Source organism: Lactuca virosa, chromosome 4 (assembly GCF_052849685.1).
Source record: "Lactuca virosa cultivar CGN04683 chromosome 4, Lactuca_virosa_CGN04683_v6, whole genome shotgun sequence".
Classification (NCBI taxonomy): domain Eukaryota; kingdom Viridiplantae; phylum Streptophyta; class Magnoliopsida; order Asterales; family Asteraceae; genus Lactuca; species Lactuca virosa.
In genome coordinates this window covers 135,520,221-135,541,548 of record NC_136429.1, presented here as the reverse complement: position 1 = coordinate 135,541,548, position 21,328 = coordinate 135,520,221, and the positions used below count along the sequence as shown (strand labels likewise).

The 21,328-nt window shown below is 37.4% G+C and overlaps 1 protein-coding gene across 1 annotated transcript; it reads right to left on the bottom strand.

The window, feature by feature from the left end:
* Window positions 1-7,597: 7,597 nt before the first annotated feature.
* LOC145105084 (uncharacterized) lies at window positions 7,598-12,740 on the bottom strand. The gene is made up of 3 exons (XM_079042222.1): window positions 12,676-12,740; window positions 8,353-9,398; window positions 7,598-8,232 (listed from the first exon to the last, which is right to left on the bottom strand). The coding sequence occupies exons 1-3, from the start codon at window positions 12,738-12,740 to the stop codon at window positions 7,598-7,600; spliced, it is 1,746 nt and encodes a 581-aa protein (XP_078898348.1).
* Between the last annotated feature and the right edge of the window lie 8,588 nt (window positions 12,741-21,328).

Sequence of the window (21,328 nt, the reverse complement as noted above, 5' to 3'; positions counted from 1 at the left end):
GAACCTCAAAGTGGGAGGTGTATTTTCATCGGCTACCCACAAAGATCCTTTGGTTATCTCTTCTACAGACCCAATGATAATGTGGTCTTTGTAGCAAGAAGAGGAGTCTTTCGTGAGAGAGAATTTATAAGCCAAGGGGACAGTGGGAGGCAAATTGACCTTGAAGAGCTTCAAGAGTCAAGTGGTGAAGGAACCTCAAATACTATCGGTCGACCTGAGGAAGAAACTCCTGTTGAGCCAATAGATGAGTCTGTACCTCCAAGGCGTTCCACGAGAGTTAGGAACACACCTGAGTTTTATTATGGTTATCATATCACTACTGAAGGTGATACATTTATCAGTGATAGTACACTGATAGACTTGGATGAACCTAATAATTATAAGGAAGCCATAGGAGGCCCTGAGTCTGCAAAGTGGAAGGAGGCTATGGACAACGAGATTCAGTCCATGTATGACAATCAAGTTTGGAACTTGGTTGACAATGTACCAGGTCGTAAGGCAGTTGGGTGCAAATGGATCTTCAAGAAGAAGACCGACATGGATGGGAAGGTGCACACTTACAAAGTGCGACTGGTAGCGAAGGGATTTACTCAAACTCCGGGAGTTGACTATGATGAGACCTTCTCACCAGTAGCGAAGATTAAGTCTATTAGCTTTTTACTGGCCATAGCTGCATTTCATGATTATGAAATATGGAAAATGGATGCCAAAACCGCTTTCCTTAATGGAAAGTTGGCTGAGGATGTTTACATGGCTCAGCCAGAGGGTTTTGTCGATACAAAATACCCTAATAGAGTGTGTAAGCTTGAGAAATCCATTTATGGATTGAAGCAAGCGTCTCGTAGATGGAATCTTTGCTTTGATGAGAAAGTCAAAGAGTTTGGCTTTTCGAGGAGCGAGGATGAGTCCTGTGTATATGTTACGACTAGTGGGAGTATAGTTAGCTTTCTGGTGTTGTATGTGGATGACATACTACTCATAGGAAATGACGTCCCAACCTTGTAGGAGGTTAAGTCCTGGCTTGGGAAGTGTTTCGCTATGAAGGACCTTGGAGAAGGTGCCTATATCCTAGGGATAAGGATATTAAGAGACAGGAGTAAGAGACTAATTGGACTTAGTCAAAGTATCTACTTGGATAAGGTGTTGAAGAGGTTCAGCATGCAAGACTCCAAGAAAAGAGAATTACCTATCCAGAGTAATGCCAAGCTGAGTAAGACTCAGAGTCTGAGTAGAGAGGCTGAGATAGATGAGATGAGTCATATACCATATGCTTCCGCTGTGGGCTCCATCATGTATGCTATGACTTGTACTCGCCCTGATGTGGCCTTTGCTTTGAGCATGGTCAGTAGATATCAAGGGAACCCTGGCAAGGCTCACTGGACTGCGGTAAAGAACATTCTCAAGTATCTGCGGAGGACTAAGGATTGCGTCCTTACCCTCGGTGGCAGAGATGACTTGAGAGTGGAAGGATATAGCGATGCTAGCTTTCAGACTGATAGGGATAATTTCCGCTCTCATTCAGGCTGGGTCTTTATCCTAAATGGAGGGCAATAACTTGGAAAAGTTCCAAGCAGGAGACAGTAGCTGATTCAACTTGCGAATCAGAGTATATAGCAGCAAGCGAGGCAGCAAAGGAGGCGATATGGCTAAAGAACTTCATCGGAGACCTTGGAGTTGTGCCAGCCATAAAGGAGCCAATGGAAATTTTCTATGACAGTGAAAGTGCGGTTGCTTTAGCTAAGGAACCAAGAGATCACAGAAGATCTAGGCACATTGACAGAAAATACCATTTCATCAGACATCGAATAGAAGAAGGACTCCTCGTATCAAAGAGGGTATCATCAGATGAAAACCCAACAGATCCCCTCACGAAGGGACTGAGTAGGGTTAAGCATTTGCAACATGCGAGGTGCATCGGGCTGAAGGATGATATTAGTTTTAATAATTAGATAGTTTTTGTGAAACTTGCAAAATGTAATTAACATTTGATGATTAAATAAAAGTTGTTATTTATTTATGAGTAAAGTGTTACTATCTTATGTTAATCGTTTACTATGGTTTCAATTTTGCATGTTTTGACTTCCTGAATAATTATGTTATTATTCAAACTCTCCACAGTCAGTCATACTTTGGAAGTAGGTATTGATTTAAGACTGTCATGAATTTGGATTGTATGATTTGTCTAAAGTGCATTAGACATAGCAATGGTTGCTGCAACATTCATGAGTACTCATAAGGCCTGGGTATTGGATTCAACCCACGCTCACTTGCATCACTTCATGGAATTTATCTCGAGTGATCGTGAGACGGTAATATCATATAAATCTTCAAACCTAGAGATATGAGTTGTTGACTATGAGTTGGTTATCCATTGATTGTACGAAAACGCATTGGTAACTCAATGTTATAAAATGTGCTTTTGTGCATAATTCAACAAGTAGTCAGTACAAGCATATGAGTCGAAGTTTATCTGTTCCTTCTAGAAATAGAAGCGATGTCTGGGCCTCTCGATGATTTGGCTTTGACTTATGTACCGGGCCCGATCAGAACCTAATTGATGTGTTCAATTTAGTTCTATGTCGAAACAAATCCGAGATCGAGAAACAAATGCTGGACAATAAGTAAACCATGTTCCTTGTGCTTGTCCGGCTGATATCTTGAGAGCAGATGATTATATGATCACTTATCTTAAATGGAGTATCATTATCATCTCAGTTCCGAGAGACTTTGAAAGAGCTACGATTGCCAGTCGGCTCCTAAAGTCATATCTGCAAACATAGTTATTAGACTTATCCAAGTGGAAGACTGTTGGATATAGTGTCTAAGTCCATAACTATATTTGGTATGTACTTGACCCGACCCGGCATGGTCCATTTGGGTTGCATGGCATTGCAACACTTAGGTAGACTGTAATGAGAGAAAAAGGACACTTAGAGATTATTAATATATTATAAGTTCTAATATATTAATAATATTATTTAATTAGTATTGATCAAGAATTAATTTAGAATTAATTTGGTGATCAAGATGAGACTAATTAAATGTATGGGGTTGATTATGTAAATCACTCATTCTTTTATAGTGGGATATGATCCATGGTTTATCACCCATAAGGAGCTCCATGGATAATCCATGGGGGTTACAAACCCATGGATCATTAGAAATGAAGAGTCATGACAATTAAGGCATACATGTGTAAACCCTAATTGTGACACACTATAAAAGGGACCTCATAGCTAGCAAAATCGGCCACTAGAAGAAAACAAGAGGGAAAAACCGATTTTGAGTGTAAGCAAGTTTCTCTCAAGTTATTCTAAGTGTTGTGGTGTTGTGTGAAGCATTTGAGGCATCACATTTGGGGTGCTAGGCTCACAAAGTCATCAAGGAATTCAAGAAACAAGAAAGGTATGTTCTTCTACTAGTTTTATGTTACATGTTCCCCATCCATGCTAGCTAGGAAGTAGACCATGGAAAAATCAAAATTTCATGTATATTAGAGAAACCATAGATCCAAGGTTTCTAGGGTTGCATGTACACCATAGGAGTGTTAGATTGCTTAAAACCCATCAGTATTGTCTCGCAGTTCTCCAAGTCACCATACAAGAATTTCACATAGTCATTCAATTCATCAGATGACAAAACCAGGGTTTATATTATTTCTTGAAACGATTACATAGAGGTTCAAGTTTACCCTATACTATGCCTCTAATAGGCTACACCGCATGTTACTAACTGCATGGCTACTTTATATCTTGGTTTTGGAAATATAAGGTCCTTACTCCTGATCCCTTGTATTTCCATCTTCTTCATTAAGGATCATTTGGAATGCCTTTGGTTTTGGTTTTGGTGGAATATTGGGCCTTGCTGCCTCTTTCTTCTTTGAGCAGTCTTTCAAAATGTGCCCTTCCTCGTTACATCCATAGCACATCCTCTTGTTGGACGGACACACATTGGCGTAGTGCCATGGCTTTCCACATTTAAAACAAGTGACCTCCTCGCCACATTTCCCAACATGTTTCTTCTTTCACTTATCACACCATCTTGCTTCGCCTCCTCCTCCTCCAGACTTCGAGAATTTTCTTTTCTCGTTGGACCCTGAAGTTCCTTAAAACTTTCTTTTCTTGCCAACTTCAATCTTGTTGGCAAGTCTTCCCTTAATCATATCTTCTACAGACTTGGCAGCCCAGATAGCCACCTCCAAAGTAAGTGCTTGACGCACTGGCACTGCATACTCCCATGGAAGTCCCTTTGCGTACCTGTCTATTTTCTTCAGCTCATCTGGGACAATACGCAAAGCAAACTCCATTTTGTCTGTGAAGTTATTGGTGTATTCATCAATGGTCATACTTCCCTTCTTTAGTGTCAGAAATTGGTTTTCTAGCTCAAGCACATTTTGGGCCGAGCAGTACTTGCGCTTGAATTGCACCAAGAACTCTGCCCAAGTCAGTTGCAGTGGCTTATTAGGGCTTAGAGTCTTCCCCAAAGTGTTCCACTAGCGAACAGCGCCACCTCTGAACTGACGCACCGCAAATATGGTTTGTAACTTGCCTTGACAACCACATGTCATGAAAGCCAATTCCATTTCCAAGATCTAATCCATTACTTCGATGGGATCTTCTTTTCCAGTGAAAGTTGATGGCTTGCAACTCATAAAGTCTTTATACTTGCATCCATTTCTCTCCACTCCATCATCGTGGTTATTCCTCCTAACCACAAGCGGTTCAGTTTGACCAACAAATCTACTGTTGTTTCCTTCTTCACATTGATCGTCATTTAATTCAGGTTGTTTAACAGGAATTGAAGGTTCACTCCTGTTGTTCAGCAATATTTGCCTCATTTCCTCCCTTTGTTCAACCATCATTGTCTGAATCATGGCTTGTACTCCACCCATGGTGATGGGTTTTAGTGCAGCTCCTGCTATTGGCACCTGTTCCATCACTTGGGGTTGAGGTTGTTGGTTTTTGTTTGCATTTCCAGCTCCACTTCGAGTTCTTGCCATTTCGATCTATATGTCATGTTCCGATACATATCAAAAGCATAAACAAGACATTATAAGCTTTACAATAGTTATTTACAACTACTGGCCTATAATCCAAAAATCTCTCATCATCATCCGACTATGCTCGGGGTCCACTACCTGTAATATAAAAAGCTGAGTGGGTCAGGCTTGGGAGCCTGGTGAGCATATAAGGTTTTCAACCCAGAATAAATAATAAACTTATTAAGTTCATCAATAATCAATAAATTTATTAATTTCATCAACCAAAAATAACCCTAATTACCCATTCCCGTTATCCTCACTTTATGTCCCTAAAACAACTATCACAAGGGACGAAGTCACATCGTCGCCAAGGTTTATACAACAGGCCCTAAGTCCATAGCTGCCAACGTACTAAACCATAGCTACCAACGTACATCTATACTGTACTAAATTCATAGCTACCAACGTACATCTATACAGTACTTTTATCCCTCATTCTTTATCCACTCATGTTTTACCCAACATATTTGAAGATAAAATATATATACATTTTAAATCATTTTAAACATGTATAAAACATCCATTCAACATCAATCCCAAGTAAACAAACAACATATATATACATAGCACGTATTTTATATAAAATACTTCATATCTATGTGTAAGATGAAAGTGACTATACACTCACTTGATTTAATGATAATTGGGCAGCACTTCGTTTCCTAAAGCAATCGTTTCTAATAAAACCGGGAGTTTTATTGAGAAACCGGGCTCTGCGATGGTTGGGCTTAAAAACCGAAAATATAAATTTTTCGGGCTTCTCGGGAACTTCGGGGCGTGTTTCGGGCGTTTGGTATGATACCGGGGCTTTGGGGGAAGTGGAAATAGCTAAAATATGAAATTAGGGGTGAAAAATGGCAAATTTCCAAAGTTACCCGGGAAGTCTCGCACCCTTCTATCTATTGGGGAGGCTTCGGACCGAGGGGGGGCAGGTGGCAACAACAGCGAAGGGGAGGTGGCTCCAGGTGGCTCGCATGCGAGGGTCCAGATGGCTCGGCGAGGCTCGGACACGCGAAGACACGCGTTGCTCCGCGGTTGGACCTGCGCTTCGGATGCGAGGGTTGCGACACGCGTTGCCAGCTGCTCGGATGACTAAGCTGCTTCGGACACGAGGCGGACACGGGGCGAGATCCGGACGAGGGTGACGTGGCTGAAGTTGGGCCATGCGAAATTTCTCGGATTTCGTGTTTTTCTCTTTTTTTGAGCCAAAACTTCTAAAATCCATAACTTTCGCATACGGGCTTCGTTTTTGACATTTTTTATATGCACGCGTAGGTAAAATTACGCTCTACAACTTTCGTTTAGACTTCGTCGGCTAATTTTGATTTTAATTTTAATATTATTATTTTTAACAAACTGGGACAGGAAATCCGTTAAAAATTCATAACTTCTTCATCCGACGTCCGTTTTCGTCTGTCTTTTTACCGTTGTACTACTATTGACGAGACATTCGATTATCGTTTAGGTTGTGTCGGCTAAAAATCACTCGATCTAAAATTCGAGTTTTTTTAGCTGTTTACTCACTTTTTACATCATTCGGCACCGTGCCGGTTTTGTCGCGAAACTTCAACTGGTCATAACTTCTTCGTTATAAGTCGGATTTCGGTATTCGTTATATATCCGGAATCCTTGTCACGACCACTACAACTTTCTTAATAGATATCGCCTTTATCTAATATTTATTTTCGATGCTCATTTTTATTTTTACTTAATTAAATCCTAATAATTAAGCATAAAACACATAATTCACATAATAATCACATAATTCCTCTTCATTTCTTCAAAATGAGTTACAAAGGTTAACCTAGACTATTATGTCAATATTAATACCTAGCCTTGAAACACGGGCGTTACATGTAAGTTGTGTGTGAATTTGGAATTACAATGTACGTTTTATATTGGAATTACAATAATATAGAATTTAAGGTATTGAAATAAAAAGAAGTTCAAAAGTTGGGGGTTTCAAATGAATGTGGTTGAAGAAGAAACGTCTCTTTTATAAGTATACTAGACAAATACCCGCACGTTGCATATAATACAACAATATATTTGAAACATTTACAAATATATGTTTTTTAAATATATCAATGACGTTGTTGTTAGCTCTTATATAATAAATCTTATAATAAGATGACATAAACATTGTTTGTTTTGAACTATACGGTAATGTAGACATCTTTTAAAATTCTATAATCTCAGTTGTCTCAATGACCTCTATCTATGGGTTACTTGGGTATATATGGATGCCTTTTTTTATTTATTTTAAATAGCTATAAAATTTAAGTTCCATAAGAAAGATTTACATAGACGTAGCGGGTAAACGAGCAACAAGCTGTGTCGCAACCCCTTTTTGGATATCAAAACTAATTCTTTTAAGCACAACATCTATAGGTCTTGGAGTAATAACATTACTATGCATGACCCGTTGGACTCTATTGAGGAGCTCCGCATCTTCTGGCGCAAGGAAACGAAAAGTATCAAATGCAAAGGGTATAAACGTGTGTTGATTTTCCATGCACACTTTCTCATGTTTTGTCACTTTGCTTGATGCAACTTTTAAAGCAGCTTGAAAACTCCACTCCCCAAACCCACAAGAGGGGATATCCCTGTTAGATCCACGCATGCATGTTTTCCTCCAGCCCATCCAAATACTAAAACATCAGCTGGTCTAGGTGTTGATCTTCCTTCCAATGGCTCAATCAGAAAGTTCACAGGTGCCTCTTTCTTGGCAGAAACCCCAGCGCGCCTAAATATATCGTAAAGAACATCCCTAACTAGATCGTGTTGGTACTTGAAACCCGGGAGCTCTTTACAATGAACTGCATGCTCCCCGAAGGAGTCCAAGCATGCCTTGCGACAAACAGGGCAAGTCTCGTCAGCCAGAAATAAAAGGATCATAAGGCGATACTTGTGGATGGCACGATACTCCACTGGCGACATATGCTGGCCAAGACCGTTAATAGGAATAGTCATAAGAAAATCTTGAGCATGTAGGGCCCTTAGACACTCAAAAATTGCTTTCTGCCTAATCGTCATGTCGTAGTGAACTTCCATGTCTTGGACAATTTTACTAAAAAGAGCACTCGCCAATGAATGTTGGGCTTTTGGAGGGGCAGTGTCCTTATTAGTGAAAGTGTTGAAGTCAAAGCCCGGAATCGTATCACGAAGACAGACCAAAGCACAAACATAATCTGAATCCACACCACATATGCCGCTATTTCGTAAGATGTGGTCTTGTAACACCCACGATTAAGCTCGTGAGGCCACAAAAGCATAGGAGGAAGCCTCTACTGCTGAGTACAACCCAAAACCACCAAACCTAATTGGTAACAAAGCCATTCGCCATTGAAGGTCCCTAAAGAACGGACCCCCGCAAACCACAATGTCTTCAATCGACCCACGTAACCCTTTATCAAAACACAAAGCAACCTCTTCCATGTGAACGAGTTGGCACGTTCTCAGGCCAAAGAAAAGTTTGGCGATGCCCATGCAAGATCGAAGAAAAAGGAGATCACTTTGGGGGTCATGTAACTGTGGTAGTAGACGCATCAAATCAACAGCCTTGGCAGCCCTCTTCATGGCTAACCCGCTAATAAAACTCGCATCTCTACTAGCAACTCCCCCAAGAAGCTTCACCCCCACTGACGGTCGCCCAATGTCAGTAGGGAATAAACATGAACAAAGCTTCCTACCATCGCATGAAGGCCAAAATAGCTCATTTTTCTTGATGTTCAGCTCAAGCCCCAATCCTGGGCCTGCCACCCTAATGATGTCCAATACTTTGGCCACCTCCTCTGAATCTCCAATGACTGTCCCATCATCAAGGTACCAAGCATGAAGAAGAAGCTTACAATTGTGTCTAATTTGATGTATAAGTGGGTGCAGTACCAGAGAAAAAAGAAGTGGTCCCAAAGGGCCGCCTTGCTGGACCCCAGTAGTAGACCAAATATGCTTATCTCCCAAATACAACCATGCTGCATGACCATATAAGAATTCGACCCATAAGGAAATGGAAGGGCACCTCATCCTGACCTCCTGAAGTAAGGAAGATCTATCGACTAAATTGAAGTCATTTGAGAAATCCACAGTAAGCATTGCAAGAGATCCATCATCATGACGTGCACTCAACACCCTATTGACACTATGAAGTACAACTTCAGCACCACCCAACACACCTACTCCAAATTGAAAGTCATTAAGGTATTGTGCCATTTCTTTACCAAATCCTTTCATAGCAACCTTTGAGACCAAACACCTCCATATAGTGCCCACAACAATAGGACGGATTCCATTGTCAGGTTTTAGGAGCGGAGTAAGAGGTGCAGACGCTACAAATTCTGCCAGACATGACGAACATCTATCATTGTAATTATTTAAAACATCAAACATTGTTTTTGTTTTTAAATGTAACAATATAATTTTTGTATATATTGTTACTTTTAACTATTATCGTTGTAAGTATTTTAAAATAACGAATTTGCAAACTTTTAATTATTTTAATTTGATTTTAGAAATTTAACTTTTTTAAAATTTATTCGATAAATATTGTTAGTTTCTTTGATTGTAATTATTTAAAACAACAAACATAGTTTTTTATTTTAAAGATAACGTTATAATTTATTATATAATATCACTTTTAACTATTCTTATTGTAAGTTATTTTTAAACTATTTATTTAAAAATTATTAATGATTATAAAAAATGGTTTCATGGTTTTTTTTTGTTAATTTAGGATGATAAATTAGGTTTAACACTATAATTTATAACTTTGAACTATTTACAAAATAGTCTCTCCATTTTTCAAGTTTAACTGAAATTTTGATTTAAGTTAACCGTTTAACATTATATTGAAATTAATAATTTAACTATTTTGCATAAAATCATAAATTACACAAAAGTTGTGACTTTAAAATGACAATTTCTCACATACGACAACATATCTAAATTAATGAGTTAACTATAATATGCTAAAACGTTAAAGTCATAATTTTATAAACAGAAGTAAAATATGATATTTTAATATTGTAGTTTAGTTCATTTATGATTAGAATTTAGTTTTTTCATTAATTTATCACTATTAACCAATTTATAATAATTATTAGAAAAAAATTGAAAAGTAATGGAGGTTTCAAATGCATGTGGTGCAAGTCAAAATGCATCTTTTATATATATATATATATATATATATATATATATATATATATATATATATATATATATATATATATATATATATATAATCAATTTTTATATCAATTATTCATGACATATTTAATAACTTAATACGTCAAAATAATCAAAATTTCATATCTTATCAAAGAGATTTTTACACATGAAAATTTAAATGAGAAAAAAGATAGCATAAACTGCCCAACGTGACGAGCCTATACAACAAAATAATTGTTTACTTTTCTAAATTCCAGACTTCCATTAGATTGACAAGTGAAATTTTGTATAAATTTGGTATCGGGAATTGCACCAGTTGCAAATGCACTATATCTTTTAATACCTACATAATTGAAGGAGATAATGACACATTTGTAAGAGTTTTTAGATAAAGTCTTTGTGAGACCAAACACTTCACCTTTGGTAGCTCCAATCTTATTTGTGAAAAAGAAAGACGAATCGGTCAGAATATATATCCACAAAGTGACCATCAAGAATTGATATCTTTTACCCTTAATTGATGATCTATTTGATCAATTGCAAGGAACATATTATTTCAAATTAAGCATATAGATAAGACTTGTAGAACATATATCACTCTCTATTTGTGTGAGAGTATTATGCATGTTAGATTAGTATTAATGTAATCATGATCATCAATATTATGTACTTCTTTTAGATCATTAGAGTAAGGGATCTTATGTGTGAATTCTTAGATTAGCTTCAAGAGGTTGTGAAATAATTTGAGGTGTGTCTTATATTTTTCTCTTGTATCCAAAGAAATTGTTTCTCCTCAATAATAATTCGGTATCAAAGTATTTTCGTATACTTTATATTGTGTGATTGCAAATCTAAGTACCAATTATGTCCAACTTCCATCTATTTATAGCTAAAGATTTGATGTGTGGACAGATGATTTATGATTTATAATGGTGAAAAAAAGGTTTTGGTGTGTTAGTTCTCACAATGATTTGGTTTTTCTGTAATGCTTACAATTTCAGCATGCCGAAACCGAGAATCGACACTTTATTTGATAGTTGAATTTCTATTAGATATCGCATAATGACTTTTCATTTTTTATGATGGATTAACGATCCAAATTTGAGTTTTCATTTTAAATTTTTTTTTTCTACTGTATAAAATATTTATAGCCAAAGAATCATTATAAAATGATATTTTTTAATGACATATGATCCTATAAGGTCACACCGTATATCAAGTTGTCAGTTACTGATTATTTATTAGAATTTGATTACTAATAAATATATACAACACTTGTATTTAAATGTGAAATTATTATTTATGGAAATAATATATTGCCTTTTCGGCCCTCAACTTATGTATGGCTTGCTACCGAGCCCACATCATACGTCTGGCTTGCCTTTCCGGCCCACAACTTATGTCTGGATTGCTCCCAGGTTTGTTGGCTTCCGCACAAAGTAGTGTTGCCTCAACCCAACCATATTATGTCGACATATGCAAAAGATAAACATATAACTAACAAACAAATAATTATGCAGATCTAACAGATCATTACAACATAGCAACATTCTATATACCAGGATACATAACGTAGTGGGCCGACATTGCTGCCTTCGACCCAAAAGTACAAAGAGGAAAACTCACATAGATAACTCAACGACTACCTTAGCAACAACACAGCCAACCCAAGCTTCCTAAAGCCAAGCCGAGACCAATCCTTAGCCAAAATTTAATTCTACCCAATTTTCTCCAAAAGTCAACGGTCAAAAGTCAACTGCCACATTGTGGCCATCCGTGACCACGTCGTGGCCCACAAACGACAAAACAGACGATAAATCTTCAATCGCCAAACCGTGGCAACCTAAGGCCAGATCGTGGCCTTCAGTCTGAAAAGCTTTTCTTCAATAAGAGCTTAAGCCATAAAGACCAAAACTCATAACATCAGATCTTATTCTTAATAGCTTCATAATGGATAAAGTTTCCAACTTTATTCATTTCGATGGTCCAAACAAACAAGATCTAGTCTTTAAGTCTCAAAACGGACAAAAAATGCATCTTTCTTAACTTAATACATTAAGTCCAAGTCTCCAACCTTTAGATCTGAATCAATATGATGTTTAGATGGATAACGTTTCTAACTTTATCCATAACAAGGTCACAAACTTTGAAGATCTAAACTTTATGCACTAAAGTGACCAAAAAGTGACAAATATGAAAATTAACAAGATCTATGAAACTAATGAGCAAGTTTGATGCTTTTTACTCACAATGGTCCAGAAATGAAGTAATCTTGTTGGATCTATGCTTGAATACTTATTCGTTACACTTTTCTACCATCTTGTTCTTCAAGATTCCATCTTCTAATGGAAAAATAAGCTCATAAATGATGCCAATGCTTAAAATAAGTGAGAAGAGGCTAGGGTTTTGTGTTAGAGGCGCTGAGGGTGGAGGCTCATGATAGGAAGGACCCCCAAGGGGTTAGTGACCTTAAATAAGCCTCTACTGCTGAGTACAACCCAAAACCACCAAACCTAATTGGTAACAAAGCCATTCGCCATTGAAGGTCGCTAAAGAACGGACCCCCTCAAACCACAATGTCTTCAATCGACCCACGTAACCCTTTATCAAAACACAAAGCAACCTCTTCCATGTGAACGAGTTGGCACGTTCTCAGGCCAAAGAAAAGTTTGGCGATGCCCATGCAAGATCGAAGAAAAAGGAGATCACTTTGGGGGTCATGTAACTGTGGTAGTAGACGCATCAAATCAACAGCCTTGGCAGCCCTCTTGATGGCTAACCCACTAATAAAACTCGCATCTCTACTAGCAACTCCCCCAAGAAGCTTCACCCCCACTGACGGTCGCCCAATGTCAGTAGGGAATAAACATGAACAAAGCTTCCTACCATCGCATGAAGGCCAAAATAGCTCATTTTTCTTGATGTTCAGCTCAAGCCCCAATCCTGGGCCTGCCACCCTAATGATGTCCAATACTTTGGCCACCTCCTCTGAATCTCCAATGACTGTCCCATCATCAAGGTACCAAGCATGAAGAAGAAGCTTACAATTGTGTCTAATTTGATGTATAAGTGGGTGCAGTACCAGAGAAAAAAGAAGTGGTCCCAAAGGGCCGCCTTGCTGGACCCCAGTAGTAGACCAAATATGTTTATCTCCCAAATACAACCATGCTGCATGACCATATATGAATTCGACCCATAAGGAAATGGAAGGGCACCTCATCCTGACCTCCTGAAGTAAGGAAGATCTATCGACTAAATTGAAGTCATTTGAGAAATCCACAGTAAGCATTGCAAGAGATCCATCATCATGACGTGCACTCAACACCCTATTGACACTATGAAGTACAACTTCAGCACCACCCAACACACCTACTCCAAATTGAAAGTCATTAAGGTATTGTGCCATTTCTTTACCAAATCCTTTCATAGCAACCTTTGAGACCAAACACCTCCATATAGTGCCCACAACAATAGGACGGATTCCATTGTCAGGTTTTAGGAGCGGAGTAAGAGGTGCAGACGCTACAAATTCTGCCAGACATGACGAACATCTATCATTGTAATTATTTAAAACATCAAACATTGTTTTTGTTTTTAAATGTAACAATATAATTTTTGTATATATTGTTACTTTTAACTATTATCGTTGTAAGTATTTTAAAATAACGAATTTGCAAACTTTTAATTATTTTAATTTGATTTTAGAAATTTAACTTTTTTAAAATTTATTCGATAAATATTGTTAGTTTCTTTGATTGTAATTATTTAAAACAACAAACATAGTTTTTTATTTTAAAGATAACGTTATAATTTATTATATAATATAACTTTTAACTATTCTTATTGTAAGTTATTTTTAAACTATTTATTTAAAAATTATTAATGATTATAAAAAATGGTTTCATGGTTTTTTTTTGTTAATTTAGGATGATAAATTAGGTTTAACACTATAATTTATAACTTTGAACTATTTACAAAATAGTCTTTCCATTTTTCAAGTTTAACTGAAATTTTGATTTAAGTTAACCGTTTAACATTATATTGAAATTAATAATTTAACTATTTTGCATAAAATCATAAATTACACAAAAGTTGTGACTTTAAAATGACAATTTCTCACATACGACAACATATCTAAATTAATGAGTTAACTATAATATGCTAAAACGTTAAAGTCATAATTTTATAAACAGAAGTAAAATATGATATTTTAATATTGTAGTTTAGTTCATTTATGATTAGAATTTAGTTTTTTCATTAATTTATCACTATTAACCAATTTATAATAATTATTAGAAAAAAATTGAAAAGTAATGGAGGTTTCAAATGCATGTGGTGCAAGTCAAAATGCATCTTTTATATATATATATATATATATATATATATATATATATATATATATATATATATATATAATCAATTTTTATATCAATTATTCATGACATATTTAATAACTTAATACGTCAAAATAATCAAAATTTCATATCTTATCAAAGAGATTTTTACACATGAAAATTTAAATGAGAAAAAAGATAGCATAAACTGCCCAACGTGACGAGCCAACACAACAAAATAATTGTTTACTTTTCTAAATTCCAGACTTCCATTAGATTGACAAGTGAAATTTTGTATAAATTTGGTATCGGGAATTGCACCAGTTGCAAATGCACTATATCTTTTAATACCTACATAATTGAAGGAGATAATGACACATTTGTAAGAGTTTTTAGATAAAGTCTTTGTGAGACCAAACACTTCACCTTTGGTAGCTCCAATCTTATTTGTGAAAGAGAAAGACGAATCGGTCAGAATATATATCCACAAAGTGACCATCAAGAATTGGTATCTTTTACCCTTAATTGATGATCTCTTTGATCAATTGCAAGGAACATATTATTTCAAATTAAGCATATAGATAAGACTTGTAGAACATATATCACTCTCTATTTGTGTGAGAGTATTATGCATGTTAGATTAGTATTAATGTAATCATGATCATTAATATTATGTACTTCTTTTAGATCATTAGAGTAAGGGATCTTATGTGTGAATTATTAGATTAGCTTCAAGAGGTTGTGAAATAATTTGAGGTGTGTCTTATATTGTTCTCTTGTATCCAAAGAAATTGTTTCTCCTCAATAATAATTCGGTATCAAAGTATTTTCGTATACTTTATATTATGTGATTGCAAATCTAAGTACCAATTATGTCCAACTTCCATCTATTTATAGCTAAAGATTTGATGTGTGGACAGATGATTTATGATTTATAATGGTGAAAAAAAGGTTTTGGTGTGTTAGTTCTCACAATGATTTGGTTTTTCTGTAATGCTTACAATTTCAGCATGCCGAAACCGAGAATCGACACTTTATTTGATAGTTGAATTTCTATTAGATATCGCATAATGACTTTTCATTTTTTATGATGGATTAAGGATCCAAATTTGAGTTTTGATTTTAAATTTTGTTTTCTACTGTATAAAATATTTATATCCAAAGAATCATTATAGAATGATATTTTTTAATGACATATGATCCTATAAGGTCACACCGTATATCAAGTTGTCAGTTACTGATTATTTATTAGAATTTGATTACTAATAAATATAATCAACACTTGTATTTAAATGTGAAATTATTATTTATGGAAATAATATATTGCCTTTTCGGCCCTCAACTTATGTATGGCTTGCTACCGAGCCCACATCATACGTCTGGCTTGCCTTTCCGGCCCACAACTTATGTCTGGATTGCTCCCAGGTTTGTTGGCTTCCGCACAAAGTAGTGTTGCCTCAACCCAACCATATTATGTCGACATATGCAAAAGATAAACATATAACTAACAAACAAATAATTATGCAGATCTAACAGATCATTACAACATAGCAACATTCTATATACCAGGATACATAACCTAGTGGGCCGACATTGCTGCCTTCGACCCAAAAGTACAAAGAGGAAAACTCACATAAATAACTCAACGACTACCTTAGCAACAACACAGCCAACCCAAGCTTCCTAAAGCCAAGCCGAGACCAATCCTTAGCCAAAATTTAATTCTACCCAATTTTCTCCAAAAGTCAACGGTCAAAAGTCAACTGCCACATTGTGGCCATCCGTGACCACGTCGTGGCCCACAAATGACAAAACAGACGATAAATCTTCAATCGCCAAACCGTGGCAACCTAAGGCCAGATCGTGGCCTTCAGTCTGAAAAGCTTTTCTTCAATAGGAGCTTAAGCCATAAAGACCAAAACTCATAACATCAGATCTTATTCTTAATAGCTTCATAATGGATAAAGTTCCAACTTTATTCATTTCGATGGTCCAAACAAACAAGATCTAGTCTTTAAGTCTCAAAACGGACAAAAAATGCATCTTTCTTAACTTAATACATTAAGTCCAAGTCTCCAACCTTTAGATCTGAATCAATATGATGTTTAGATGGATAACGTTTCTAACTTTATCCATAACAAGGTCACAAACTTTGAAGATCTAAACTTTATGCACAAAAGTGACCAAAAAGTGACAAATATGAAAATTAACAAGATCTATGAAACTAATGAGCAAGTTTGATGCTTTTTACTCACAATGGTCCAGAAATGAAGTAATCTTGTTGGATCTATGCTTGAATCCTTCTTCGTTACACTTTTCTACCATCTTGTTCTTCAAGATTCCATCTTCTAATGGAAAAATAAGCTCATAAATGATGCCGATGCTCAAAATAAGTGAGAAGAGGCTAGGGTTTTGTGTTAGAGGCGCTGAGGGTGGAGGCTCATGATAGGAAGGACCCCCAAGGGGTTAGTGACCTTAAATAGGGCTCAAATCCCCAAAATTAGGGTTTTTGCATTGTGGAATTACGCCATGCATAACTTTGGGTACGCTATGCGTACTCCACTAAAACGTGTCCCACCCTCAGCATGTATGCCATGCATACTCCCTTGTGTATGCTCTTCGTACTATCAGACTCCCTTTGGCTAACTTCAAACGACCATAACTTCTTCGTTTCAACTCCGTTTTCGATGATTTTTATATCCACGGAAAGGTATCGACGAGCCCCACTACTCTATCTAGTTACTTATGACCAAAAAAATCTCGAACTAAAATCCTTAATTTATGCAAGATGCCTGAAACCTTACCTTTCCCATTTTACCCCTCACCTTCCAACGAACAATCCAAGGTTTACATTACTTATCCAACGCCATCAACATCCAATAGAGTCTAAAGTTTATTCCCTTGAAACCGAATGCATTACATGGTCGAATTACCGCCCACAAACCCTGAATTAAGAAATGTCCCGAAACAGGATGTTACAAGTCTCCCCCACTTAAATTAGATTTCGTCCTCGAAATCATTCCTTACTACTTCCTCTGCCTCCGTAGTCGATCCCATCTTATCAGAAATTCCTTATCCCTACGAAAGAATGAACCTTAACAGTCTGCCCTCAACCAATGAAAGAAATCCAACTGCTCAGTTTGAGAACCGAAACAACTACCTTACTCTTCCCAACTAGAAGAGCTCAAATCACAACGACAACCACTCAAAGCAGGAAACTTTTTGAAAACTGGAACCCATCAATTTAAACCCCATAAATTATTCCCTAAGACTGCTTAACTCAAGGCTTTGGATCCAACAACTACTTTCCCTTGTGCATCTTTTGGAGGTATAAAGCTCCAACCTTGATGAATATTTCATTAGATCTAGTTCTAGCTTAAAAGTTGGCACCTTTTTGTCCCAAATCTTGATCCTTGTGAGTATTAAATACTTCAAAATATTTGAGTTGTCCTTTTAGAGGTTTTAGGGTGTGATAAGTCATAAAAATGTGATCTTAGGCATTAGTTTCTTTCCATGCATGATCTAGGTTGTCTTGATGAGTTAAGAAGTTAGGGTTTATAGTTTTGGGCACCAAATAGCCATGCAATATCATAAAGTTGGAAACTTTATGATTAAGAACATCATTTGAGGGCTAGATCTGGATTTTGGACGAAAGAGCTTAAGGATTAAGCTCTTAATGGGAAGAAATGTTGGCAGCCGCGTACGCTGGGCGTACCAAAGGGTACGCTGCGTGTACGTGGTCAGCCCCTGGACTCTGGTCAAATGTGTAGTACGCCCCACGTACATGTTGAGTACGCCCAACATACTCACCGAGTTGACCCGGTTAACTTTGACTTGGAATTTCACCAGGACTTTGACCAAGTTTGACCTAGGGGTAGTTTGGGTATTTTGAGATGTAGTTTGAGTTTGGGTCACTGTTATTTGTAAAGGTTACTGATAGAGTCGATTTTCGGAGCAGCGTATTGTTCAACTTATTCATCCGACTGTGAGGTGAGTTTTCTCACTGTATCCATGGGTTGAAGGCACCAATGTTGGCCCATCATTGTGTTATGTAGGATGATAGCTGTTATGTGACTTATATGTGTTGCATGTTCGAGTTGAAAAAGACCCCAGGACACGGCCCGCTATTGTATGTTAGAGTTGAAATAGAACCCATGGCGTGGCCTAATATTGTACGATTGGGTTGAAATAGACCCCAGGGCGGGGCCCCAAGGCTGGGACCATATGTGATGATCGGGTTGAAATAAACCACAAGACGAGACCCCAGGGCAAGGCCCGTATATGTATATCATGTCGAAACACACCCCATAGTTAAGCCCACTTGTATGATTGGTATGTGATACTTTGGGGGGAATTCACTAAGCCTTGTGCTTACAGTTTATGTCTATGGTTTCAGGTTTTTCCAGTACGAAAGGGAAGGGCGGGCGTGATGGCACAACATCCTCCCCTCATGTTTTCCGCACTTTTTGGATATTATTAGTCTGATGATTTTGATATTGTACATTGTGGATGTTTTGGAACATTTTGATGTTGGAAACTATTGATTTTAAAATGAAAAATTTTATCACTATTTTGGGACGTTACAACCACTCAACCATGCAGAAGGAATACTCAAAGTATACTGATCATGTATTTCGCCCAATCCCAATCCGGAGATTGTGCCCAACAAACTTAAATACGTACTTGACTTCTTGAAAAGTCATCACCAACCCGATGATACCACGAGCATAAGGATGGTCAATCCAAGAATTTTCATGTTGCATCCAAATCCCTCATCACCTCATGTATACATCCACCTGACAAGACGCTCAAGATATTTACAACGAACTCCATGACTTGAGATTTCAGAACGAATACCCGACATTGATAACCAAGCTCCTAATAGACAACCCACAAGCAAATGGGATTCAAAATGCAAACATTCAACAAGAGACTTATGTTGCACAATTTATACTCCCAACAAACTTCTACTGTCTCCATGATCCAAATCGGCTGATCACTGAGTCATACGACTCCCAATCAATGCACTAAAACTCAAACGTGCCAATAATACTAACGATCTGAGACCTAAGAGTCTCAATCAAATGACCACCAGGTCCCACCCATATGAATCATACAATCGCTGGTTCACGATACATTGTGACCCCTTCTAACCAATAAACCAATAGGCTCACGATACTATGCCGATCTTACCGTCATTCCAGCATTGACCTGAAGACTCTCGACCAGCACCACATGGGCCTAAATATACACAACCATCAACCCACTTACTTGCAAGAACCCAATAAACATCTTTCTCGAAACTAACCCAAGTCTTACCTTTCTATAACGCACAATTCCTTTCACATTACATGCTGCTACCAATGCAAAACCAGACGAGAACATGGTCGCACACAACCATAGAATGAGATGGCCGGTTGCACTCTTGTTCCAATCCAAGATCTATAAACCAAATAAGAACCATGCTAATAACCCGAGCCAAGTGGTCTCATGATATTATACTCAGCCTACATACATCCCCAAGGGAAACTCATAACCAACCCTAGATCCAATGCATTCCTTCTTCCCCACAACCATACCTAGAGGGTGTGGTACCTGTAGATCTAACTGAAATGATGAACTTTGACCGCTAATAGAAACATCCTCATGAATGGCTGAAACAATGATCCCACACCTTGAATGAAACTGAACAGATCCTACGAATACGTAACTCAGCTCGATAAAACTTCCAAAATTATTCAGAATATGCTGTCAAAACCCTGGTCAGGTCAACCCATTTACCAAACCTGCCGACGTGACATGTCAAAATTTGATTCTGCGCAGATCCAAAGCAACACCTAAAAAACTAAGCAACTATGCACCAACATCCGAACTTCCAATAACCAAGGACATTTGCCAAACTCGAGCCTGCTATGAAGAATAATTCCACAACCAATTATTGACGGTACCCATACCCAGGAACCAAAATATACCATGTACAGACTTTGACTATAGACTGACGTATTCGTTGCACTACACCGATTCAACTTGAAACTTTCGAAGAACCTTAACTATTGACGATGAATGAAAGACCAACGATCGAGAATGCATTGACAACTAATCCAACGACGCATTATACTACTGAGCGAAACCCATGTGGAGCTAAACATAACTAAACTCTGAAGTTGATTTGCTGATCAATAACTGCCCAACCTAGACAATAGATAACAATCTATACAACGAGCTGATGAATCCCTCCACAACCAATACTCAACCAGAGCGGCCCAAATGCCTCTTCATCTATTCACCGACATCCAGAAGAAACCACTGGCTACAACGAGCTCCTTGTCCAACAACTTCCTATCGCGAGACGACTCGTGCATTTTCTGAGCACATACATCTGATAGCAACTTGCTCTACACCCCCAGCTTGAGCAAATCTTGAACCAAATTCTTGGATACCCAAACCACAGATCCCTATTAATCATTCTTCTGATACCATAAATTCTTACAAATCGATGTTCGTCCAAGAATAATACCTAGTTCTCCCCTACTTAGGGTTCGAACTACCACCAACTGGTATTACGAACAAACCATATCTCAAACCGGATTAACCAGGTACATACCATCCTTGACTCTTGGAATGTATAACACAACGCACGATGACCTTCCAAATAAATACCAATCAAACTCACAAAGATCCCGGATGTTAGATAGAGACCTCAGAAACTTCCAATCATAACCGCTTCTAACAACAAGAATCCCATGTAGATGCACAAGTAATAATTCTAACAGTCCATTCACAACAT

Bases quoted from the DNA above. Each gene is read 5' to 3' on its own strand.
- LOC145105084 (XM_079042222.1), bottom strand. From the start codon at position 12,740: ATGGCTTTGTTACCAATTAGGTTTGGTGGTTTTGGGTTGTACTCAGCA. The intron at 9,399-12,675 runs GTCACTAACCCC...TTACAATGATAG, and splicing joins GCAGTAGAGGCTTATTTAAG to ATGTTCGTCATGTCTGGCAG. The intron at 8,233-8,352 runs GTTTTGGGTTGT...GTGTGGATTCAG, and splicing joins GTTACCAATTAGGTTTGGTG to ATTATGTTTGTGCTTTGGTC.